Genomic DNA, 21,458 nt, shown 5'->3' with positions numbered 1-21,458 from the left:
CTTATTTTTTCTTTTTTTGTTTTTTTTTTTCTCTATATATGTGTATATAACGGCACCATCTTGGATACATGCATAACAAATTCCACATGCCAAGAGGCCCCCCTGTCATACCTTCTCTTTAACAGTTTTCGTCTTCGTCTTGGAAAAAAAAGTATAGCTAAACCTTAAACTCTCCAGTCATATAGCATTTTTAGCAGCTCGTATTTTATCCAGTTCATAAGGTCAACGGACGCAAAGTCGTCAGAGGCTGGCATCCGAAGCTGCTACTGTGCCTTCTATCGAAACAAAATACATTAAACATATAACATTTTACGTAAAACTGCAACGATGCAACTAAGTACACAGACCACATTTAAATTCTATGCTAGGATTTACATACGCGTTGAGAATTAGAAACCGATCTGTAAGTTGTAACAAATGTTTGAAGACATACGTGCTCGCTGTGTTAATATTTTTTTCAAAATATATACTTTAATTTCGTAGCGTGTTACATATCACGATTACGTGCGTGTATATAGATATATAGATACGTATACATATTTATCGATTTTGGATTACAGACTGACAAACATAACAGAAAAAAAAAGGTAAACGTCTGATCGTTTAACAGTAACATAAAGTTCATTCGTTATGATCTTTGGTCTAGCTACACATTCGTACCTCTGAACAAACGAGAAAGGCTTTCACGTTCGAACGTAATTTAAAGTTCACCGTGTATTGGAATAATTAATGGAAGATAGTAGGAACACATCCTTACTGACACAGTAAAAAAAAAGAACTTAAAACGTGTGCAAAGCAAAAAAAAAAAGAGAAAACAAAAAACAAAGCTATAGACACGTAATATGGATCCTTTTAGAGACATTTCATTACCTTTTCCTATCATTGTGCAGAGGTACATTAGATCGTACCCAGCCCAGCTGACCCAATGCATAGCAATCTTTCTCGATTTTTTCCTCTTCGCGAATAACAGTATCTTCCACTCCGACTGGAGTATAACGAACATGATCCTGTTCGGAGAGAATTCTGCGTTTGACCGGAGATCGTATGGGCTCGGTTTGAACGCACTTGTCGCATTGACGCACCCTGAATTTCAATGTTAAATTCGAAGATACTGGAGGAAGCGGCGAGTCATTCTCTCGATACTCCATATAAGGGCTCTCTCCACCAGGAAGATATAACAAGTTTCCTGACTCAGATCTGCGATATGCGACCCGCTCTAAAGTATTGTTCACAGGAAATGTTGTCCCATCGGCCCACTGTCCGTCATCCTTTATTGGACGAAAGTGTGTGCGAGCGGAAGTAAGCAAATCCTCGTCCGGTTCTGGAAGGCTGTTTACCTTCAGGTTTGAACGAGATTCTTTGCGTGTTCCAATGGGAGTCTTACGCGGTGCGACTGGAAAGAAGCAGCTACCTGTCTGAGGACTGTGGCCCAAGGCAGCTAAATTACTGCCAAGCCCTTTCCAACACCATGATCCATCCATAGCTGAGTCAGACCAGTTAACATTGCTTTCTGAAATAGTATGTTTAAAGTTAACGTAATTACCATCTTCATGGGTACGTACAAAACAGGAATGATCATAAAAGTTGGACACGACGAAACGCTGACTAACTTAATACGCTGTTATTTACTTACATGTTAGAACGATCTCCTATCCGTAAGTATACTTAAGTCAACATTACTATATCATGATGTGAAATTACACATATGATCGAAGTACTGACCTGATTTATTTTTGTTACTACATTCATCCGCATAATCTTCAATGCTGATCAAATCAATATCCCATGGAATGAGCGGTGAGTCGTCGACAATAGATTCCTGGTACGGAGTGTCAGAAGCATAACCATTGTCTGAGGTGGATAAAGTAAAGATTGTCTCGGTAGTGTCTGTCGGCCAAAGGGGTCCTGAAGGAATAGAAAGAGTAGGTGCTGCCCAAATAGAAGCCGTGTCCTGTGCATTGCCTGGTCCTGAATCCCAAAGTGCTTCTAAGCTCTCGTCAAACTTCGCTTGCAACTGTGCCAATCTCAGTTTATCCAATTCTAATTCCCGCTCTTTTTCCCGTTCGCGTTCCATTGACTTAGCAAACCCAAAGCTCCCTTTATCGTCTGATCTTCGTGAGTCAATAGTCTGAAAAGTAAAACAAATAATGGAACATGCTCTTTAGCATACAAATGATGCATGAAATCATTCATTTCACCACTTACAATGGACATTTTAGTTTTCTTATTGCGTGATTTATTGTTATTCTTATTATTATTATAGTTGACCCCGTTGATTTTGTTGTTGTTGTTGTTATTAAAGTTATTGTTGTTGTTGTTATTATTTCCACAGTTTCTATCTTTTTTCTGGGGAAACTTCTTAAGAGTTGCAGGTTGCAAAGCAGGAAATGCTGCGTAGTATCTGAGAGCTCTGTCACGGGGTGTAAGCGATTCTAAATTTGTTTTATTATCGTCATCTGTGCTCTTCGATTCTTCTTTCGCTTCATCTGAACCACCTCCTTCTAAATCTCGTAATTTCATGCACAATTCATCGACCAAAGTTTCCACCCCACATTTCTAAAAACAAAGAAGTAATACGAACATTATTATTTTATGTAAATTATATACAGTTTTACATTTTACATTATAATTATTAATATGTCTTACATTATCGGCAGCACTTGTCAGGCATTGCACAACAGCACGTCTTTGTTCTCTGTCTCCTTGCGTTGGCAGCTTAGCTTTAGGTCGGGCCCGAATCCGACGTCCTCCGTTTCTACCTGTACCTATTGCTTCTTCTGGAGGGCTTAGGGCCGAGTCGGGGCGGCGTAGCAGGCTAAGTACAAATCGCGAGTACGCAACGGGGTCAATTCCCAATGCGTCCAAGCGTGTCTCTAGCCACTGACGCAACTCCTCCTCGGCCCTTGTACCAAACACTTCACCACCTCCAGGGGACGTCGCTATCCCGACCAGATGCAATGCCGGATTCCTCATTTCTTTTTAATTAAGCTCCTCCTAGACCCAGGAACTTTCACGGATTCCACTACCTCCAGGGTGATCATCTTCTCTCCTTAAAAGATAAATAAATTAATACACTTTGCACAAATTTTGTTACAACGGTGTTCAATGATAAAGCGAATGATAAATCAAATTACCTATTTACAATAGAGTTACGGTATTATATTATTGTCCTTTAATGTTTCAATTTTACTGAATCCACCACCTTGACATTTACTAGTTCGATAAACGTTTTTCTTTGTCTTTGTTACTTGTAATTTCTCACTTTTAGTTTCGTTGCCCACAATCAGTGAATAGTACTTCTTGTGATTTCAGTTACGTTGTTTAAAAATTACTTAGTTCTTGTGCACAGGTGGTGGATATCTTGTGGAAATGAGGCTGGCAGGTCTTAGCGAAGGATAACAAATATAGTCTCCTTCCCATTTTGACACTGAAATTTTATGATTTCCAAATTATTCTTATGAACAGTGTGAATATAACAACATATTTTACAGAAATAAATAAATCCAATACAAAGTTTTTCATTATTTTTATTTATTTTTATAATTAACAGCGTTATTCTTTTACACATAACTTAAATCTACTATGGATGTTTCAATTAATACAATTGTTATAATATTAGAGCCCTAATTTGTTAAAAGAAAACCATGCACAAAATTTTATTAAATTAAGCCAATATGTAGTGTTCTATTTATAATTAACTTCAGTTAGTCTGCCATAATAACTGTTATCATATTATAAGGAAGATAAAGGAATGTCAGTCATAGATATTTTAACACAATATTTAGAAATCAAATTAGAGATTAATCTCATTTTTAGATGAAGTAATAAATCGTATCAAAAACTTAATTTTTTATTTAATAAACACGATGTAATATGATACAGAATATCATGAATGTGTTCATTTTCTCGGTACGTAAATTAAACGTCTTAAAAATTTGATTTCTTAAACCTAAGTGAAAGTAGAATATTTATTTTTTCAGACAAAAAGAAAATAAGGCAACTGCATGTTAAATTTTACTTGTTTCATTAAAACGCAAAACGAACATTCATGATCTACGTTTTTCAAACGTTCTGTTCATTACGCGCGTGTACAAGCTTCAAACAATCGCAATCATTTTTGCGCAAAATGCAATTAGATATATAAGACGTAGTTAGAAACGTATTTGTGTTAGAGGCTATTAAGTCACGTTGCACGAACCATGGATCCAAAATAAATGTTCCACGTCGTGGCTAAAAAACGGGTTACCAACCCTACATTTTGCAAAATAAAAACAAGCCGCAAGATCGATCGAAACGGATCGGAACCGTTATCAACGCTGTCAAAAAATGCTTATCACCAGATTACGCGGTACGAGTAAGTGGAATGTAATATGAATTTTTGAGTTTTGGACGCATTATCAACCAGCCTCGTCCACTTGATAGATGTCTCTCGAACTGGTGCACAAAAACAAACTGCAAATTCGAACGCATAACGCTGCAGCACAGCTGTCTATAGGAATTGTTGGCAAAGACATTGGTCGAGCAATGCGAATAACCTTGCCAATTGCGCTATGCGTTTCGCCTGAGTCATAGTTCTTTCGTTGTAAAAAGAACAACTATATGACGTTACGAAACGAAAGCAAACCTCTCTTTGTACGTGACGTACTGTCAACTAATATTAAGCATGGTGGTCATTTAAATCGTGATCAACGAAAATGTTCAATCTTTTGACATACCTGCATGCCTCGAGAGATGATTTTCACCCCGGCCTCTTCTACACACCCCACTCAGAGAAAAACATGGCGGCTACTAAAAGCTTTAGTACACCTCCCCCACCCTGCTTACTGGCACTTGGTCAGTTCTTGCACAAGATTTTTAGTGTGTTCGAAAATGAATCTCCTGTTTCCTTTGTGTTCCTCAACTCATCAACATACCGATATACCCATAACTTAATTTGCATTGGTAGAACTTAGCGCTGATAAACTAAGTCGAAAGTAGTTGGAATTTATTAAAGAAATTCACTTCTGCAAGGAAAATATTATATAGTATAGTATGGCTATGAAAATATGGCATAACTATTAAATGATTTGTTATTAATTGCTTTGTAAAAAAGTATATTATCCCGTTTCTATTAAAGCGTTTTGTAATAAAAACAGCCCCCTGTGGCTCGGGGGGTTTAGAATACGGCCACGGTATCCCCTGCCTGTCGTAAGAGGCGACTAAAAGGGGTCACACAAACACATACACACACGTACAAAAGATGAGCAGACTTTAAAAGTATGGATCGAGTGCAAGATTTAAAAGTATAGACAAGTATGAGTAATGAAATTTAAAAAAAATGCGCGGGGTTTGGGGTTGGCGGGGCTGCCAACCCATCCCCGAAGGCGCGTGGTGGAAAGCGTTCGTTGGGCAACATGGAGACAGAAAAGTCTCCAAAAATGCCAGCCTTTGGGCGAAATTCGGGGTAAGGGTAAGGGTAATAAGAACACTGCCTGAATGTTCTTAAATACCGATCATCGTTTCGTAAATAAACGAAAATTCAGTTTTGCAACATAATTGTAGTATACATTGAATCGTAAATGTATTTGGAAACATAACTGTGCAAGAATAATTAAATATAAATCAGTATTAATTTATCCTAGCAACGTGGTTATCAGTTTAACAACCATCTGATCTTTGATCTCTCATCGCTATGTTCAAGTTAGAAAATGTGTAATGGTATGGTATCATATGGTATTTTACCACACTACGGCGACATACGAGTTTAATAAAGAACGAAAATTACGAAAACAATATTTTAATATAAAATGAATTCGTTAATTCATACAAAAGCAATGGTATCTGGTCACAGATCAGCAATACGCCGTATGTACCTTAATTATATTCGATAAATTAATCAGAATGATAAGCTAACATTTTCCGGCCCACAGATTATACATATTGTACCAATTATATACATATAACTAGTAAATTTGTAGATAGATCTATTAATATCTATGATAAATCAACAGAAACTTGTTTGCTGTATTATTTTTGTTTTCATTTTGTAATTTATATAATCACATCTAGCAGCAGGTTATATTGTAATTCATTGTTGTAATACATATTCCATTGTATTTTTAATAATTATCAATTAAATGCTAACTGTAATGTTTTAGGTAATAATATTACCTTAGGTAATAATATTACTAATTATTTTGAAAGTTATGTGTTATGTATTTCTTACAGAGTATGGCTGCTTTAAATTATGGTACAGTACCAATCAAATAAATGGTAGCTTAGCATTTGTTTATATGGGTAGAAGAGACCCAAGAAATAGTAGATTGTTAATGCATTCAGCATTAGCAGAAAATTGTCCTAATTATAATTATAATTTGCCATATGTACAATTCCGTACATTTTATGTAACACCAACATGGAAGGGTCAAGAGTCATCTTCTAAGGTTGAAAAGACTGTAAAGAATATCAAGGAACAAAAGGCAGAGGAAAAGGCAAAGGCAGAAGAAAAGGCAAAGGCAGAAGTCTCTGTTGCTAAAAGTGTTCCAAAAGAAATTATAGAAAAGCCTACACTATGGCAAAAAGTAAAGGGTGAAATTTTACATTATTATCATGGATTTAGATTATTGGGCCTTGATATGAAAATATCATCAAAGCTACTTTGGAGAATTTTGAAGGGTCATGAACTTAGTAGAAGAGAACATAGACTTGTAAGTTACATCCAGATTACTTTATTGTTCTGATCAATCTAATCTTATCAATAATTTTTGTAAACTACTTTCAGCTTGTAAAAACAACAGGGGATGTGTTCAGGCTTATTCCTTTCTCCGTTTTCATTATTGTACCCTTCATGGAATTTTTGCTTCCAATTGTCATTAAATTCTTCCCTGGGTTGTTACCATCCACCTTCCAAACAGCAACAGACAAGGAGAATAAATTGAAACAAGCATTAAAAGTATAGATCTGTTTTCGTCTTTTATTATTAACATAATTGTTTTAACAAATATTACATAACAATTTTTTATTTTAGATGAAAATTGAAATGGCTAAATTTTTGCAAAAAACGTTGGGTGATATGGCTGTGCAATCGTCCGATTATAAATCGAAAAGAGCCAAAGAATTTGCCGAATTCTTTTATAAAGTTCGTAGTTCTGGTTCTGTAGCCAGCAATGAAGAAATAATGCAATTCAGCAAACTTTTTGAGGATGAAATTACTTTAGACTCCCTTAGTCGACCGCAATTAGTTGCATTATGTAGAGTATTAGATGTGCAAACTCTTGGAACGACGAATTTTTTAAGATTTTTACTTAGAATGCGGTTAAGGAGTCTTACCGCAGATGATAAAGTAATTTTTCTTCTTCAAGCATAACCAAATTACCAGGTAATAATATTAAATATTTATATAATGACATAATTTATATTTATAGTTAATTGAGAAAGAAGGTATAGATTCTCTTACTAGAAGTGAGCTACAACAGGCGTGTAGAGCACGTGGAATGCGAGCGTACGGACTGCCAGACAGTAAATTAAAAGAGCAGTTGTCTCAATGGTTAGACTTAAGTTTAAACAAAAAGGTTCCACCGTCGTTGTTGCTTCTTTCACGAGCATTAATGGTCCCAGAAACGATCCCTATGTCAGACAAATTAAAGGCTACTATATCAGCTCTTCCCGATACGGTCGTTGCGCGTACTCAGTGTGCAATAGGAGAGAAGGAGGGTAAAATGGATCATAAGACGAATATTGAAATTATAAAGATGGAAGAACGTAAGATTGAAGAGGAACGACAAGAAAAAGAACCGCAACCTGCTGTTCATCAAGAACACAAAACTGATGAGATTACGAAAACGGATGTGAAAGTAATAGAACAGGCATTAGATTCTCTTGGAGAGGTTTGTAAAAGTAGTATTTTAGTGAACGGTTAGAAGATCAGTAGTTATTTGTTTATTTTAAAGGTAAAGTTTATCTCTGATTTTATCAAGGATAAGAAGCATATAGTTGAAAAAGGAGAACTAAAAGAACTGAAAGAAGAAATGGCCGATTATCAAGAAGATCTTAAAGAGTTTTACGAAATTAAAGCGGCTGCAAAGGGTCAAAAGGATATAGAAAATATTAAAGTATCCAAGGGTGCTATACGATTATTTAAACAAGTGAATAAAATGATTCATAAGATGGATGAAGTTGTATCAGAACTTGAGTCGAAAAAACAAATCAAACAGTCCGAAAAGAAAGAAAATGTTGATGAAGAAAAAGGCACAAGTTCTAAAACCATTGAAGAATTAGTTAAAATAGAGGAATTAATTTCAGCTATTAGGAAAATTCAGAATGTACCGGATCAACATCGATTACAACGTATAACTGAAATCTTAGCAAAAATTGATGACGATAGAGATGGTGCTATAAGAGTCGAAGACGTCCTTAAGGTAATACATGGTATTTAATAAATAAAGGGGTAAACAAAATTTATATACCATTATATATTTAATTTATAGGTGTTAGAACTAATTGGAAAGGAGGATATTAAATTGAGCAAAAAACAAGTAGATGAATTACTTGAATTAATTGATAAGGAAGAAATTTTAGAATCAGACGATCAAATACAAAAAACATTACAAAAGGAAACAAGTGAAAAACTTAAAGATGGAGAATGTACTGCAACAAAATATGTTGCGCCTAAATCTCCGGTTCCTGCTACGCCTGTAACGACTGAAAAAGGTTATGGTAAAGAGGAATTAGATGAAAATGTTGCAGATTCTAAGAAAAGTGTTGGCACATCTTCATCCGAAACGGAAAAAGAAAGGTCAGCCGCGGTTCTTAAAAGTAATTCCACTTCCGACCCGGTTAGAAATCCTCCAATAGCCCCTGGAGTGCCACCACCAGCCAAAAAAGCGGAAGGCTCTAAACAGCTGTGATTACCGTACGGTGTATGTAATTATGAATACAGTGTTTTTATTGGGTATTAATCAGGAGAGATATTGCACTTTCATCTCCACATTATGTTTCTACCTCTATGCTATGACATTGTATATCTTTGTTTTACAAGTGAAGTTGTATAGTAAAAAATGTTTGCAATGATATCAGGTATGTATCAAGGTATTTCTTAATTGCTGCTGCATACGTGAGTTTTACTATTTATAATATTTGATTAAAAGCAAAAAAAAAAACATTAATGTTTGCATCTATGACTAAAGCAGATCCTGAATGATGAAGACTGTGATGCATTTAATGGCATCAATACATTGATCTATTAATTGCAAGATAACTGTGCTGGTCACAAAAACGATATTTTTCATGTAAATTCCTAATTAATGTAGAAAATGTTTCTTTTCTTCTGAAATTACACGTGACAATACTATTATCATGATTAACAGTGAAATATGACAGGAATATTCATTTTTTATTTGAATAAAACTCAATTCCAAAATATAATACCATAAGGAATCATTCCATCTGTCTGAGTGTTCATTGCTATTACAGAATTGTAGTGTACAAATTACTGATCACTTTTATTTTGCTTTATAATAATAAATATGTACTTCTATGATCAAGATTGAAAAGAGATGTATATTTATAAATAATTTTATTAATATTAAACTACATAAACAGAGAGTTAGCTACTACATGTATTGATTACATAAGAATGCTATTGTGTAATAAAATGTAAAATATTTGAGTGATAAAGGCATTACGTAAGGAAAATGTAATGTTTATTGAACATTAATTACAGCTGAAAGTAAATGACACATTGTATTTATTTGTAATAAGTTTGTAATGCGAAAATTCAATTATTGATAGCATTGTTCCAATAACAGTTAAACAGCAAGACTAATTGAAATACAAGTTTGTAGTAGTATACACACATGCACAAAATTACAATCTAATTAATATACGTATGTACAAATATTGTTATATAAAAATAAGATCTATTTCAGGAGAAAGACACGAATGGTAATGATGCCCAGGGTAACATTTAGTTTTTTACTTTTGTGCATCAAACTACCTGTTTATGTAATAAAATATCTGTATAAAAATTTTAACGATTTTCTTCTAATTTAGGTGTATAATCATTTTTATTAAAAATGTATATTTATATACATTTTTGATATATTTTTTGTGATAATTTTGTTTGCGTGTTTAGTTTCATATTACGTTTCTGGAATTTCGGTTATCACGCCAGTTATTACTTCTAGTAGTTATAATACATTAATGAAAAGTATTTGTTTAATGTTAATTTTATTACAAAATTTATCAATAAATACAAAATGAGAAAATCCAATAAGGATTTATACATATATACGGTACAGAATTCTGGTCAGCACATGTACGAATATACTGAGTGTTGGGTAAATTTATATTACTCCGATATTCGTGTAATAAATACGTATTTTGCATAATCTTGTTCACGATGACCGCGTTAAGTGGTTTTATGGAGTTTTTTCAAAAAGGAAAGGTAGATATTACTTGTTATTTATATTACATTCGTTTGTAATATAACAAAACACCTAACCTCGTACGAGATACTATTTACCGATCTTTGTACTTATATAAATATAACACGTTACGTTTGATTTTCAGAGTTTTATGTTTTTAAAATAAATTTCTTGTTAGTTCATTGTTTTAAATGATATATCCACTTTATAAAATTGTAACATAACATGATAGTTTCCCCATTGTTTTAATGTTCAATTCCTATTATAGACATTCAGACCAAAAAAGCGATTTGCCCATGGAACATTGCGATATTCTTTGCATAAACAAGCACAAGCTTCATTGAATTCTGGAATTAATTTAAGATCTGTTGTAAAATTACCTCCTGGAGAGGACTTGAACGATTGGATTGCTGTGCATGGTATTAAAAATTGTTAACTATCTACCAAAGAATTTAGCTTAAGAAATATAACTGTTCTATGTTATTTAATATAATTTCAGTGGTAGATTTTTTTAATAGAATAAATCTAATATATGGTACTGTTTCTGAATATTGTGATTCTGCATCTTGTCCTACTATGAGCGGTGGGGCTCGATTTGAATATTTATGGGCAGATGGTGAAAAATATAAAAAACCTACTGCATTACCAGCACCACAATATGTTAGTCTTCTCATGGATTGGATAGAAGCACAAATTAATAATGAAACTATATTTCCTGTTTCAACAGGTATAAAACTATGGAAGCTTAGATAACAATTTATTTGTTAAATCATTTATTTTAAAATTTTATTATAGATGTTCCATTCCCAAAAACATTTGTACCATTGTGTAGAAAAATTTTGACACGCTTGTTTAGGGTTTTTGTCCATGTTTACATACATCATTTTGATCGTATTGTTGCCATAGGAGCAGTAAGTTTTAGATTTGTGTGTATTTGATAAAATAATATCTCATTTTTATATTGATATAGTTAAAGATATTTTTATATTTCAGGAGGCACATGTAAATACATGTTACAAACATTTTTACTATTTTGTAACAGAATTTGAATTAGTAAATACAAAAGAATTGGAACCATTGGCTGAAATGACTTCTAAGGTTTGTAAGGATACTGCATCACCAACACAAACCACAGCACCATCAAATAATGCTAGATAGTGGTTAAACTTGTTAAAGGCATAATAATGAAATCGAAATTAGTTAAAGTAAATCCTCTTTTAATGTAAGTATAGAACTCAAGGTATACCTCTGTATTATATTATGGAAAAATACTGAAAAATTGTTTTCTGTCATACTGCCACAAATTATTATTATTTTATATCTAGAAATTCAGTAAAAATTGCATTGGAAACTTCATTACATATAGTGCTTACATCTTTCCATTATTGCACTAATCGTAAAAATAATTTTCCCGTTTAGGGATGAATTATTAATGTAAGTATATCTCTTTCTAGTTAATCGTATTATACAGGAAATAAATTGTGCATTTATTTCTGTGTGCATTAACATCATTGAATTGATGTAATTAAAAACTTAAGGATTAATATATTACGATTCTTTCGAAAATTGTATATGTTTTACAATATCCACATTTTTATGAATGTATAGTAAAAAGTAATCAATAATTATGTTTTGTATGTAGATATCTCGAAATAATTTTCTATATTCTTTCTTAAAATTACATATTAGTAGTTACATTTACCATTACACACTCTCAATCGAAGTAGGCTTCCTTAGAGAAAATGGCGTTAACATAGATATCAATTCAAACTCTCCCGCGGAATCGTCCATATTCAGGTGGTGGGGGTGGACAGACCTATATGTATAAATAGCGGCGCCTCCCAAGCATCACCATTTCTCTCGGGAACACCGGTGAGGTGAGAAGTACGCTACGGGGAATCGTCACATTCCCCGAGGAAGTCTACTATACTCGGTTTTGTACATTATATGTCATGAAAAAATGATGCATTGTTTATAGAATCATTTCATAAAAATTCATAATTGTATAAATAATTTTTTACTATTCAAATGCTTATGTAATGTCATATTTTGTATGAGATGTAACAATACAACGAGATAAATAGAATACCACTAACTATTCAACAAGTACAAAGTAATAAGCCCGTTATAAAAAATTATTTATTATTCGCAATTAATAAATAATTTGAAATAAATGAATACCAAAGAAATTGATTTAAATAATTTTATTTCTTAAATAAATTTATTCTGTTGACATAACAATAAATCAAAGGAATACATTGTATTAAATTAAATTTATTGTTTTACTGAAGCCAGATAATACATGGCCATAAATTTGTTGGGATTTAGATGAGACTATGGAGTATTAAAAAATGAAGAATGGATTGTTTTATATATTATAGATTTAATAATCATGAATATTAATTTTAGCTAGTGATGCTGTTGGCGACTCGCCCTAAATTTTTTTGAAGAAATATATTTATACTCGCAATCTGTACATGCCGGCACGAATTAGGGTATAATCGGGTAGATTTTCAACTGGTCCAACGGCTGCAACAACTGGACACTGATCGTAAATGTATTTCATGCAAACATCATGAATATTTGAAGCAGTTACGCCCTGTAAAAAATTTTATTTGGATGAAAAGTGTACATTATAAATCGAAAATTTTATTTCGACGAAGTACTTACATCTATTCTAGCTTCAAGTTCATGAAGAGGTATACGTCGATTGTAACAAAGCATCTGTCGGCCAATGTCTTCACAAATTGCACTAGTTCCATCCAATTGAAGAAGCATATTTGTTTTAAGACTATTTTTTGCGCGTTCTACTTCTTTCTCTGTAACTGATATACATAATTTCATCCATTCAGTTTGTATACAGTGTAAAAAATCCTCTATTGACATGGGATCGCAAACGAAATATACACCCCAAAGTCCTGTGTCCTATATAGAAAAAATGATTAGTATATAATAACTTAAAAAAATATATATATTTATAAGGTAATACGAACTTTGTAGCAAGTATTAAAACTTAGAAAACTGTGGGCTAGCCCAGCTGCAGCAGCTTGAGCCAAATAGCTCGCATTATTTAAACCTCCTCCTTGGCTGCGATCCCATGCTCCCATAAGAGTATTGGCAACCATAAGAGGAATGGTATCAGCATCAGACCATGCAGCACCTTCAACAGCAATGGCAATATGTGCATGGGGAATATTATCATCGCGAACTCTTATTTCAGATCCCGTGTAACGACACGGTACAAGGGGAGGTGGAATTTCATCATAGACCGGTCCTTTCATTTGACCAAAATGTTTCTGAGCCAGATCTACCAGAGCATTATGATCTACACCACCTGCACCAGCTAAAACAAACCTAAGAGAAAAATTTAACATAAATAAAATAGTTCGTGGATCATTGCAAGTTGTAATTACATACCTAGGTGGACCATAGTGTGTCCTAACATACTCAAGAAGATCTTTTCGTGTAATACTTTTAATATTCTGAGTTGGACCAAGAATTGTTCTTCCCAAAGGTGTGCCTTGATATGCGCTTGCATGTAAATGATCAAGAACAACTTCTTGCAGATTTGTTTCAACCTCCTGCATTTCTCTTAAAATAACACCACGTTCTCTTTCAATTTCACTTTCACCCAGTTTTGAATTCTGAATGATGTCACTCAAAATTTCAATGGTCTTTGGAATATCTTCTGCCAAAGATCTAGCATAAAATATTGTTTGTTCTCTGCTTGTGTAAGCATTCAACTGAGCTCCCATGTTTTCTATTTCCAACTCTAGGTCAGTTTGAGAGCGTTTTGAAGTTCCCTATTAATAATTCTGCTTTGTAACTAAAACATCTGATTTATTATTAAATATATTGAAAATATCAATTACTTTGAAAGCCATGTGTTCCATAAAATGAGCAACTCCATTGGTTTCATCAGTTTCAAAACGACTGCCAGCATCAATCCATATCCCAACAGTGGCTGTTGGAGATCCACTATCTTCACTGGCTACTCTCATACCGCAGTCTAAAGTTGTAACTTTTGTTGCAGGTTGATTGATAAGTATCTCCTTTAAAGATGATGCTGTAGATTGCCATTGCTTTTGTACCTAAAACAAAACCATAAAGTGCATTCTATCTGTCAAACGATTTACTAGTAACATTACTGCTCAGTAAACGTTTATACATACTAAGGTTATGCCAATTCCAATACATCATACAATTAAATTTATTGAATTCTGCTTGTTGTAGATTAATAATAATTTAACCATTTTGCATTTGCTTTTATAAAGTTTTAAACAACTTAGTCTTATTACGTAAGGAGTAGACGGAGTCAATGGGATTTTGGGTTTCGATAAAGTTACCTTAATTTACATACAACTTTAAAAAAATCATTTTAGCCTACTTTGACAATGAGATTTGTAATATAAAATTTCTATTTCATTACCTTTACAAGGCTGGTTTTATTAGTGCACGTCCGCAAAGCGGAGCTAACTTTAAGCAGACGAGTCGCCATTTCTTCGGATTTGCAACTATAGTAGTTGGCATAGGCCAGCTTATAAACGAGTAACGTTGCGCAATGACTATAGATTGCTATAGATCCAACAATACTGGACAGGATTTAGAATATGCGCCTTGAAAACGAACGCCATCTGCTTTATCCTAGTATAAAAATACTTTGCAATGCAGCAGTCTAACGCACTTTGATGGTAATAGCAGATTGTTTCGATATCAAAAACTATATTCCATTTCTCATTATTAGTCAACCCCCCGTGGCTCGGGGGCTTAGAATATGGCTATGGTATCCCCTGCCTGTCGTAAAAGCCACTACATCCCTTACGCCCCTCTATTTCTTCAACCCCTCTATACTTCATATTCCTTTAACGCTTACCTTCGTTTATTTCTTACATTCCTCTATTCCCTACACTCTTGCACCCCTAACATCTCTACATGCCTTATATCCCTTTTCATCCCTGCACTCTTCTTATTCCTACATTTTTTCATGCCTACATATTTTTATTCCTACATTCTTTTCATTCCTACATTCTTTTCATCCCTTCATTCTTTTCATCCCTACATTCTCTTCATCCCTACATTTGGTTCATCCCAACAATCTTTTCATCCCTACATTCTTTTCATCCCTACATTCTTTTCATCCCTACATTCTATTCATCCCTTCATTCTTTTCATCACTACATGCTCTTCATCCCTACATTCTTTGTATCCCTACATTCTTTTCATCCCTACATTCTTTTTATCTCTTCATCCATTACATCCCTACATTCCTTACATCTTGCATCCCTCACATCCCTGCATTTTTTTCATCCCTACGTTCTTTTCATCCCTTCATTCCTTTCATCCCTACATTCTCTTCATCCCTACATTCTTTTCATCCCTACATTCTTTTCATCCCTTCATCCCTTACATCCCTACATCCTTTATATCTCTGTATCCCTTACATCCCTGCATCCTTCACACATTCGCGACATTTTTATGTAAAATCATTCAAAATTTAGTTCCTTTTTTCGCCGCCAGAGGGCGCTGATCGGACATCGAAATTTTAGTTCAAATTTTTGCCGCTAGGGGGCGCTTTATTTTCGAGATTTTTCGCGAAAATCTCGAAAAAACAGCGCCCCCTAGCGGCCAAATTTGGAACTAAAATTTCCGAAATTTTTTTAGTTCGAATTTTTGCCGCTAGGGGGCGCTACCTTTCTGAGCTTTTCGCGAAAATCTCGAAAAACAGCGCCCCCTAGCGGCAAAAATTCGAACTAAAAAAATTTCGGAAATTTTAGTTCCAAATTTGGCCGCTAGGGGGCGCTGTTTTTTCGAGATTTTCGCGAAAAATCTCGAAAATAAAGCGCCCCCTAGCGGCAAAAATTTGAACTAAAATTTCGATGTTGAATCAGCGCCATCTGGTTTTGGAAAAAGGAACTAAATCATGCTCAGTTTTTGGCCCTCTAGCGGCAAAAATTTGAACTAAAATTTCGAAGTCGAATCAGTGCCCTCTGGTGGCGAAAAAAGGAACTAAATTTTGCAAAATTTATGGCGAAAAATTAACTTACTGATGAAAGGGATGTAAGGATGAACGGGATGTAGGGATGAACGGGATGTAGGGATGAACGGGATGTAGGGATGAAAGGGATTTAGGGATGAAAGGGATGTAGGGATGAATAGAATGTAGGGATGAAACGAATGTCGGGGTGAAACGAATGTAGGGATGAAACGAATGTAGGGATGAAACGAATGTAGGGATGAATAGAATGTAGGGATGAAACGAATGTAGGGGTGAAACGAATGTAGGGATGAATAGAATGTAGGGATGAAAAGAATGTAATGATACAAGGGGTGTAGAGATCTAACTAAACGAGGGATGTAAAGGATGTCGCAGGGGTCCGGGGCTGGGGCCCCGGTCCCCACTGCACGCGGCCCGAGTAGTGCCGCATCGGGTGTGGCCCCCGATGTCGGCGGAGTTTGGCGCATTGCGAAGGGACAGAGGGCCCTCAATACAGCCCCTGTACAGGTCACCGTGGTGGTTTTAGTGGGTAAAAATCCCACACTACCCCCGGCCCCTCCCCAGGGGGGCGGGAGGTGTCTTTCTGAAGATTTCCACCACGTTAAAAAAAAAAAAAAAAAAAAATGGGGGTTTAAGGGTTTGCTGGAATCTCAGGTATGCAGGGATGTAAGGGATGCAAAGATGGCCTTGGCCTATAATGGGGGATAAAATTATATACATAACTAGAAAAAATAAAATAAATGGGGTCCTCGGTTAAGACGTAGAAGAGGGATATAATCATAAATGTTATTCCCCTTCGATGAGCTTATTTAATAAGCGAAAAAAAATAAAAGAAATAAATTAAATAAACTCTGGAAAAAATTAAATGACATTTATTAAACTGGTTGTGCCCTCTTCATACGGTCCTGAATTCATCCTGGGCTGTTAGGGACCCCGCGGCGCCAATAACGCCCTTTGCGTACCGCCCTGATATCATATTGGGGTCTTAAGGAACCCGAAATACCGGTGAGTATCTCTGCATACCCATATTATACCATCCGGGGTGCTAAGGACCCCAAAGCACCCGTCACCATCTCTACGTACCGCCCTGATATCAAATTGGGGTCTTAAGGAACCCGAAATACCGGTGAGTATCTCTGTATACCCATATTATACCATCCGGGGTGCTAAGGACCCCGAAGCACGAGTCACCATCACTACGTACCGCTCTGATATCATATTGGGGTCTTAAGGAACCCGAAATACCGGTGAGTATCTCTGCATACCTATATTATAGCATCCGGGGTGCTAAGGACCCCAAAGCACCCGTCACCATCTCTACGTACCGCACTGATATCAAATTGGGGTCTTAAGAAACCCGAAATACCGGTGAGTATCTCTGCATACCTATATTATACCATCCGGGGTGCTAAGGACCCCAAAGCACCCGTCACCATCTCTACGTACCGCACTGATATCAAATTGGGGTCTTAAGGAACCCGAAACACCGGTGAGTATCTCTGCATACCTATATTATAGCATCTGGGGTGCTAAGGACCCCAAAGCACCAGTCACCATCTCTACTTACCGCCCTGATATCAAATTGGGGTCTTAAGGAACCCGAAATGCCGGTGGGTATCTCTGCATATCGATCCTATACCTTCCGGGGTGCTAAGGACCCCGAAGCACCAGTCACCATCTCTACGTACCGACCTGATACAATATTGGGGTACTAAGGACCCCGAAACACCGGCGAGTATCTCTGCATATTAATATTATACCATCGGGGTGTCAAGGACCCCGAAGCACCGACGGCACTCTTTACTTACAGACACTACTGCATCCGGGGTGTCTGAGACCCCGCGGAACGGTGACACCGATATTATGCTACCTGGGGTTTCAAGGACCCCGCAACAACTAGCGAAATATAAGAACGAAAAACGAACAAATCGAGAAACTCGCTTGTTCGGAGTAGTGATGGGTTTGACCGAATCTAGCGAAATATAAGAACGAAAAACGAACGAATCGTGAAACTCACTTGTTCAGAATAGTGATGGGTTTGACCGAATCTAGCGAAATATAAGAACGAAAAACGAACAAATCGTGAAACTCACTTGTTCGGAATAGTGATGGGTTTGACCGAATCTAGCGAAATATAAGAACGAAAAACGAACAAATCGTGAAACTCACTAATGAGTTTATTCAACAAGCTGAAAAGGTAAATACTGTAAATTAAATGAACGCAGGAAATAAAATAAGTATATTTCACAATGTTGCAAAGCGATAAATCTGGATTACGCGTTTTACAGCAATGTTTACTTTCATTTACTTGAATCGATGCCTGTAAATATTTTTTTTTTTTTATTTTTTAACGTGAGGAAATCTTGCATAAGACCCTTCACCGTCCTTTGGGGGTGGGCGGCGAAGGAGTGTCAGATTCCTACTGACTAAAACCCCACGGCGACCGGCACTGGCGCTAAAAGAGCTCTGGGACCTTACGCATGTTACTCCGGAGCCCTCCGCGCCTGGCACACTGGTGCCTAACTCGGGTGCCTAGCATGTGGCCGATATCGAGGGTCGCACCCGGTATCGGCTTTTCCTTGGCCGTGTGCAAGGGCGTCTGGAGCCCCCACTCCCAACGCCAGCGGCCCTGATGACCCAATCTTGTTGGATCTGTAATCACTGGTGGTAGTCAATGCAGAGGGAGCCACTTTCCAATTGCTTTCAATATCGGAAGCAGCTAAGCATGATTAATTATTTTGACAACCGACTTTCGAATCGAGCTCATTATTCATTTTATTGGTTAATTAACGAACCGACTCGCTTTACCGACTATTTATTTGAGAAAGTTTTATTCTTTCTAGAGTACAAAAGTGTCTCCTGTGAATTAAGCATAATGCCTGCTGGCTCGAATGTCATACCCAGCGGCGGGAACACCTTCCCCTCCGCTGGTTTAGACCAACATTTTCCCTAGAGATCGAGGGTGTATGACGATATTAAATAAATACTTGTTCTATGCTATCTTTGTTTTTTCTTTACTCAACCAATCCCTTGAAACGTCAATTTATCACAGTATAAAACACGCCAGTACAAAGAATTTCAGGCGTTCGCCAATTTATGGTACAAATACGCGTTGATTAGGCGCATAAAATACGAAACAAATAAGGGACAGTATGGAATACTAGGAACGAAAATAGAGTTCTCGTATGCGTAATGAGAAAAGAATCGAAGACGAGCGAAACCGGAGAGGCTCGAGGCTAGTGTAATCGAATCCTGCACGGCGAAATCTTAAATCCTTAAGTCCTTTATCTTGTTTCCAGTTTCCGCGAACTCTACGGCCACCCGTTACATACTTAATGAACGTGACTAACGCTTGTTTAGTTATGACGAGAGTAGGGGAATAATTCTAGACAATAAAGCTGTTTAATGATGCCATTCTGTAGGAGTTTGAATTCAACTTGCTACAACACGAGTTGTAACATAATAAAAATGATCAACAGGCAATGTAAATATTCATTTTACCTAGGGCTCTTCAAATAAAAAATCCATCACTGATAAGGTGACAGGAAATTATTCAAAAAGAAGGATACCTTCCTTCATATTTTAACATACCGATGCGGTATGGATTGTGTCAGGGGAAAGATATTTGTCTCGTGAGAAAATATTATTCCTGCTGTTTGAAGAGAAAGCCGGATTTTGAATTGCATCGTTCTCCGCGCTGATCCGCGCAATTGCTGATCGATAACCATGCTCGAAGCAATGGAAAGTAAATCTCTAATATCATAGATACGAATAGAAAACGATTCACCTAACATAATAAATCAATTTCATTTAAAAATTTATAATAACAATTCTTCAAACCCACAAAGATCTTGTGTTCGACTTATAATTTAAAAAAAGAAAAAGGAACATACTTAATTCTACAAAGAAATTGTACGAGTTTGAATCGTAAAGGCGTCAACATGCTTTTGTAGCGACGGAATCGAGACAAAGACTGGCTTGGACGATTATTCAGAAATCATGACTCAAGTCCGCACATGCAGACGCTGTATCTATGTTTATACAGCTTTTTTCGCGAACACGTACTTACATACGCAGCTGTTACATGGGAAAAATAATTGTATCGAGAAGGTCGTTGTGCCATCCTTAATCTGCCTGACTTAACTCCCCCGATAATCGTCGCGTGGTATTCGTATCAATTTTTAATTACCATCCAATTAAGCGGAAACTCGAGAGCGGTGCGTGAACGCGAGAGAAAAAATCAGCATACGTACTTATCCTATGTTCACAGTAATAGAAGGTGCCTGATAAAACTGGCTTCTTTGTTATTTCTCTCTGTACAAAATTCTTCGACGGTTTGGGTGTTTCGGAGAAATCAGAAATCTGTTATTTGTCGCGGTATGCACAAAATACACATCTTCTGTTTGTCAATGTTGATAACGAGCGAACGGCAGTGAATTTTATTCCTTTTTCGTATTAGGCAATGTTACGTGTCGAAGAATTGATTAAAAATTATAATTTCAAGAAATTCATTTTTCCGAATAATGAATTGAAATCAAATATCAAATGAACAGCAAATGAAATTGCGCTCGAATAATATTCAACATGCCCGGAGGAAATTCTCCAGTTGCCAGCCATATGCATGCTTTCGTTATACGCTCTCAAGGGTCTTTCACGGCTGATAGATCCATTGATAGCGTGTTATTAAAGCGAACTACTCGATGCAGCGCGCAAGAAACGTTTCTAATGTTCTTTTTGCGGGTATAAATGAGGAACGGTTGACTTTTATTGACTTTGTGTGTCGGGATAATAAAAACGATCGTTTTATCGATTACAATGACATAACGTTCGATTTGGTAATATAAAAGACAGAATCAAGTTTCGTACGGGATCGATTGCGCCTTGGCAACTGCATTTCTTTCGAAACTCCAACACATCGCGAAATTATCTGTAAACAAAAGAAAGAGGACTTGTGCGTGGAGCGACATTTTTCTCTTTCCTTTTTTTTCCGCTGACAATGAAAAAACCTCGCGGCCACGAGCGCACACATCGATGGCTTTCATTAAAGGAAGGGCACGCAC

General features: G+C 36.1%; 4 protein-coding genes across 7 annotated transcripts; 2 read left to right on the top strand and 2 right to left on the bottom strand.

Moving 5' to 3' along the window:
• Position 1: 1 nt before the first annotated feature.
• On the bottom strand, positions 2-4,838 carry LOC117601166 (uncharacterized). Of its 3 annotated transcripts, none has more exons than XM_034317595.2 (7): positions 4,716-4,838; positions 3,135-3,427; positions 2,647-3,049; positions 2,206-2,556; positions 1,723-2,128; positions 871-1,510; positions 2-275 (listed from the first exon to the last, which is right to left on the bottom strand). In XM_034317595.2, the coding sequence occupies exons 3-7, from the start codon at positions 2,971-2,973 to the stop codon at positions 215-217; spliced, it is 1,785 nt and encodes a 594-aa protein (XP_034173486.2). In that variant the 5' UTR covers positions 2,974-3,049; positions 3,135-3,427; positions 4,716-4,838; the 3' UTR covers positions 2-214. The 3 variants fall into 3 exon arrangements, with proteins under 3 accessions (XP_034173486.2, XP_034173487.2, XP_034173488.2); XM_034317596.2 differs by lacking the exon at positions 4,716-4,838 and adding an exon at positions 4,199-4,444; XM_034317597.2 differs by lacking the exon at positions 3,135-3,427.
• Positions 4,839-5,446: 608 nt separating this feature from the next.
• Positions 5,447-9,155, top strand: Letm1 (Leucine zipper and EF-hand containing transmembrane protein 1). 2 transcript variants are annotated; one of them, XM_034317592.2, is made up of 7 exons: positions 5,447-5,844; positions 6,208-6,686; positions 6,761-6,931; positions 7,007-7,321; positions 7,404-7,865; positions 7,929-8,396; positions 8,466-9,155. In XM_034317592.2, the coding sequence occupies exons 1-7, from the start codon at positions 5,787-5,789 to the stop codon at positions 8,883-8,885; spliced, it is 2,373 nt and encodes a 790-aa protein (XP_034173483.2). In that variant the 5' UTR covers positions 5,447-5,786; the 3' UTR covers positions 8,886-9,155. The 2 variants fall into 2 exon arrangements, with proteins under 2 accessions (XP_034173483.2, XP_034173484.2); XM_034317593.2 differs by having other exon boundaries at positions 5,450-5,844; positions 7,956-8,396.
• A 150-nt stretch (positions 9,156-9,305) lies between these two features.
• Mob3 (MOB kinase activator 3) lies at positions 9,306-12,849 on the top strand. The gene is made up of 6 exons (XM_034317612.2): positions 9,306-10,423; positions 10,672-10,822; positions 10,903-11,130; positions 11,199-11,314; positions 11,397-11,625; positions 11,729-12,849. Exons 1-5 carry the CDS (start codon positions 10,379-10,381, stop codon positions 11,559-11,561), a joined length of 705 nt encoding a protein of 234 aa, XP_034173503.1. The 5' UTR covers positions 9,306-10,378; the 3' UTR covers positions 11,562-11,625; positions 11,729-12,849.
• On the bottom strand, positions 12,658-14,991 carry UQCR-C1 (Ubiquinol-cytochrome c reductase core protein 1). Its single transcript, XM_034317602.2, has 6 exons — positions 14,833-14,991; positions 14,276-14,494; positions 13,821-14,206; positions 13,397-13,757; positions 13,074-13,328; positions 12,658-13,002 (listed from the first exon to the last, which is right to left on the bottom strand). The coding sequence occupies exons 1-6, from the start codon at positions 14,899-14,901 to the stop codon at positions 12,862-12,864; spliced, it is 1,431 nt and encodes a 476-aa protein (XP_034173493.1). The 5' UTR covers positions 14,902-14,991; the 3' UTR covers positions 12,658-12,861.
• Between the last annotated feature and the right edge of the window lie 6,467 nt (positions 14,992-21,458).

Source organism: Osmia lignaria, chromosome 16 (assembly GCF_051020975.1).
Source record: "Osmia lignaria lignaria isolate PbOS001 chromosome 16, iyOsmLign1, whole genome shotgun sequence".
Taxonomy (NCBI): domain Eukaryota; kingdom Metazoa; phylum Arthropoda; class Insecta; order Hymenoptera; family Megachilidae; genus Osmia; species Osmia lignaria.
The sequence above is the reverse complement of the archived record's forward strand: the minus strand, read 5'-3'. Positions and strand labels throughout refer to the sequence as shown.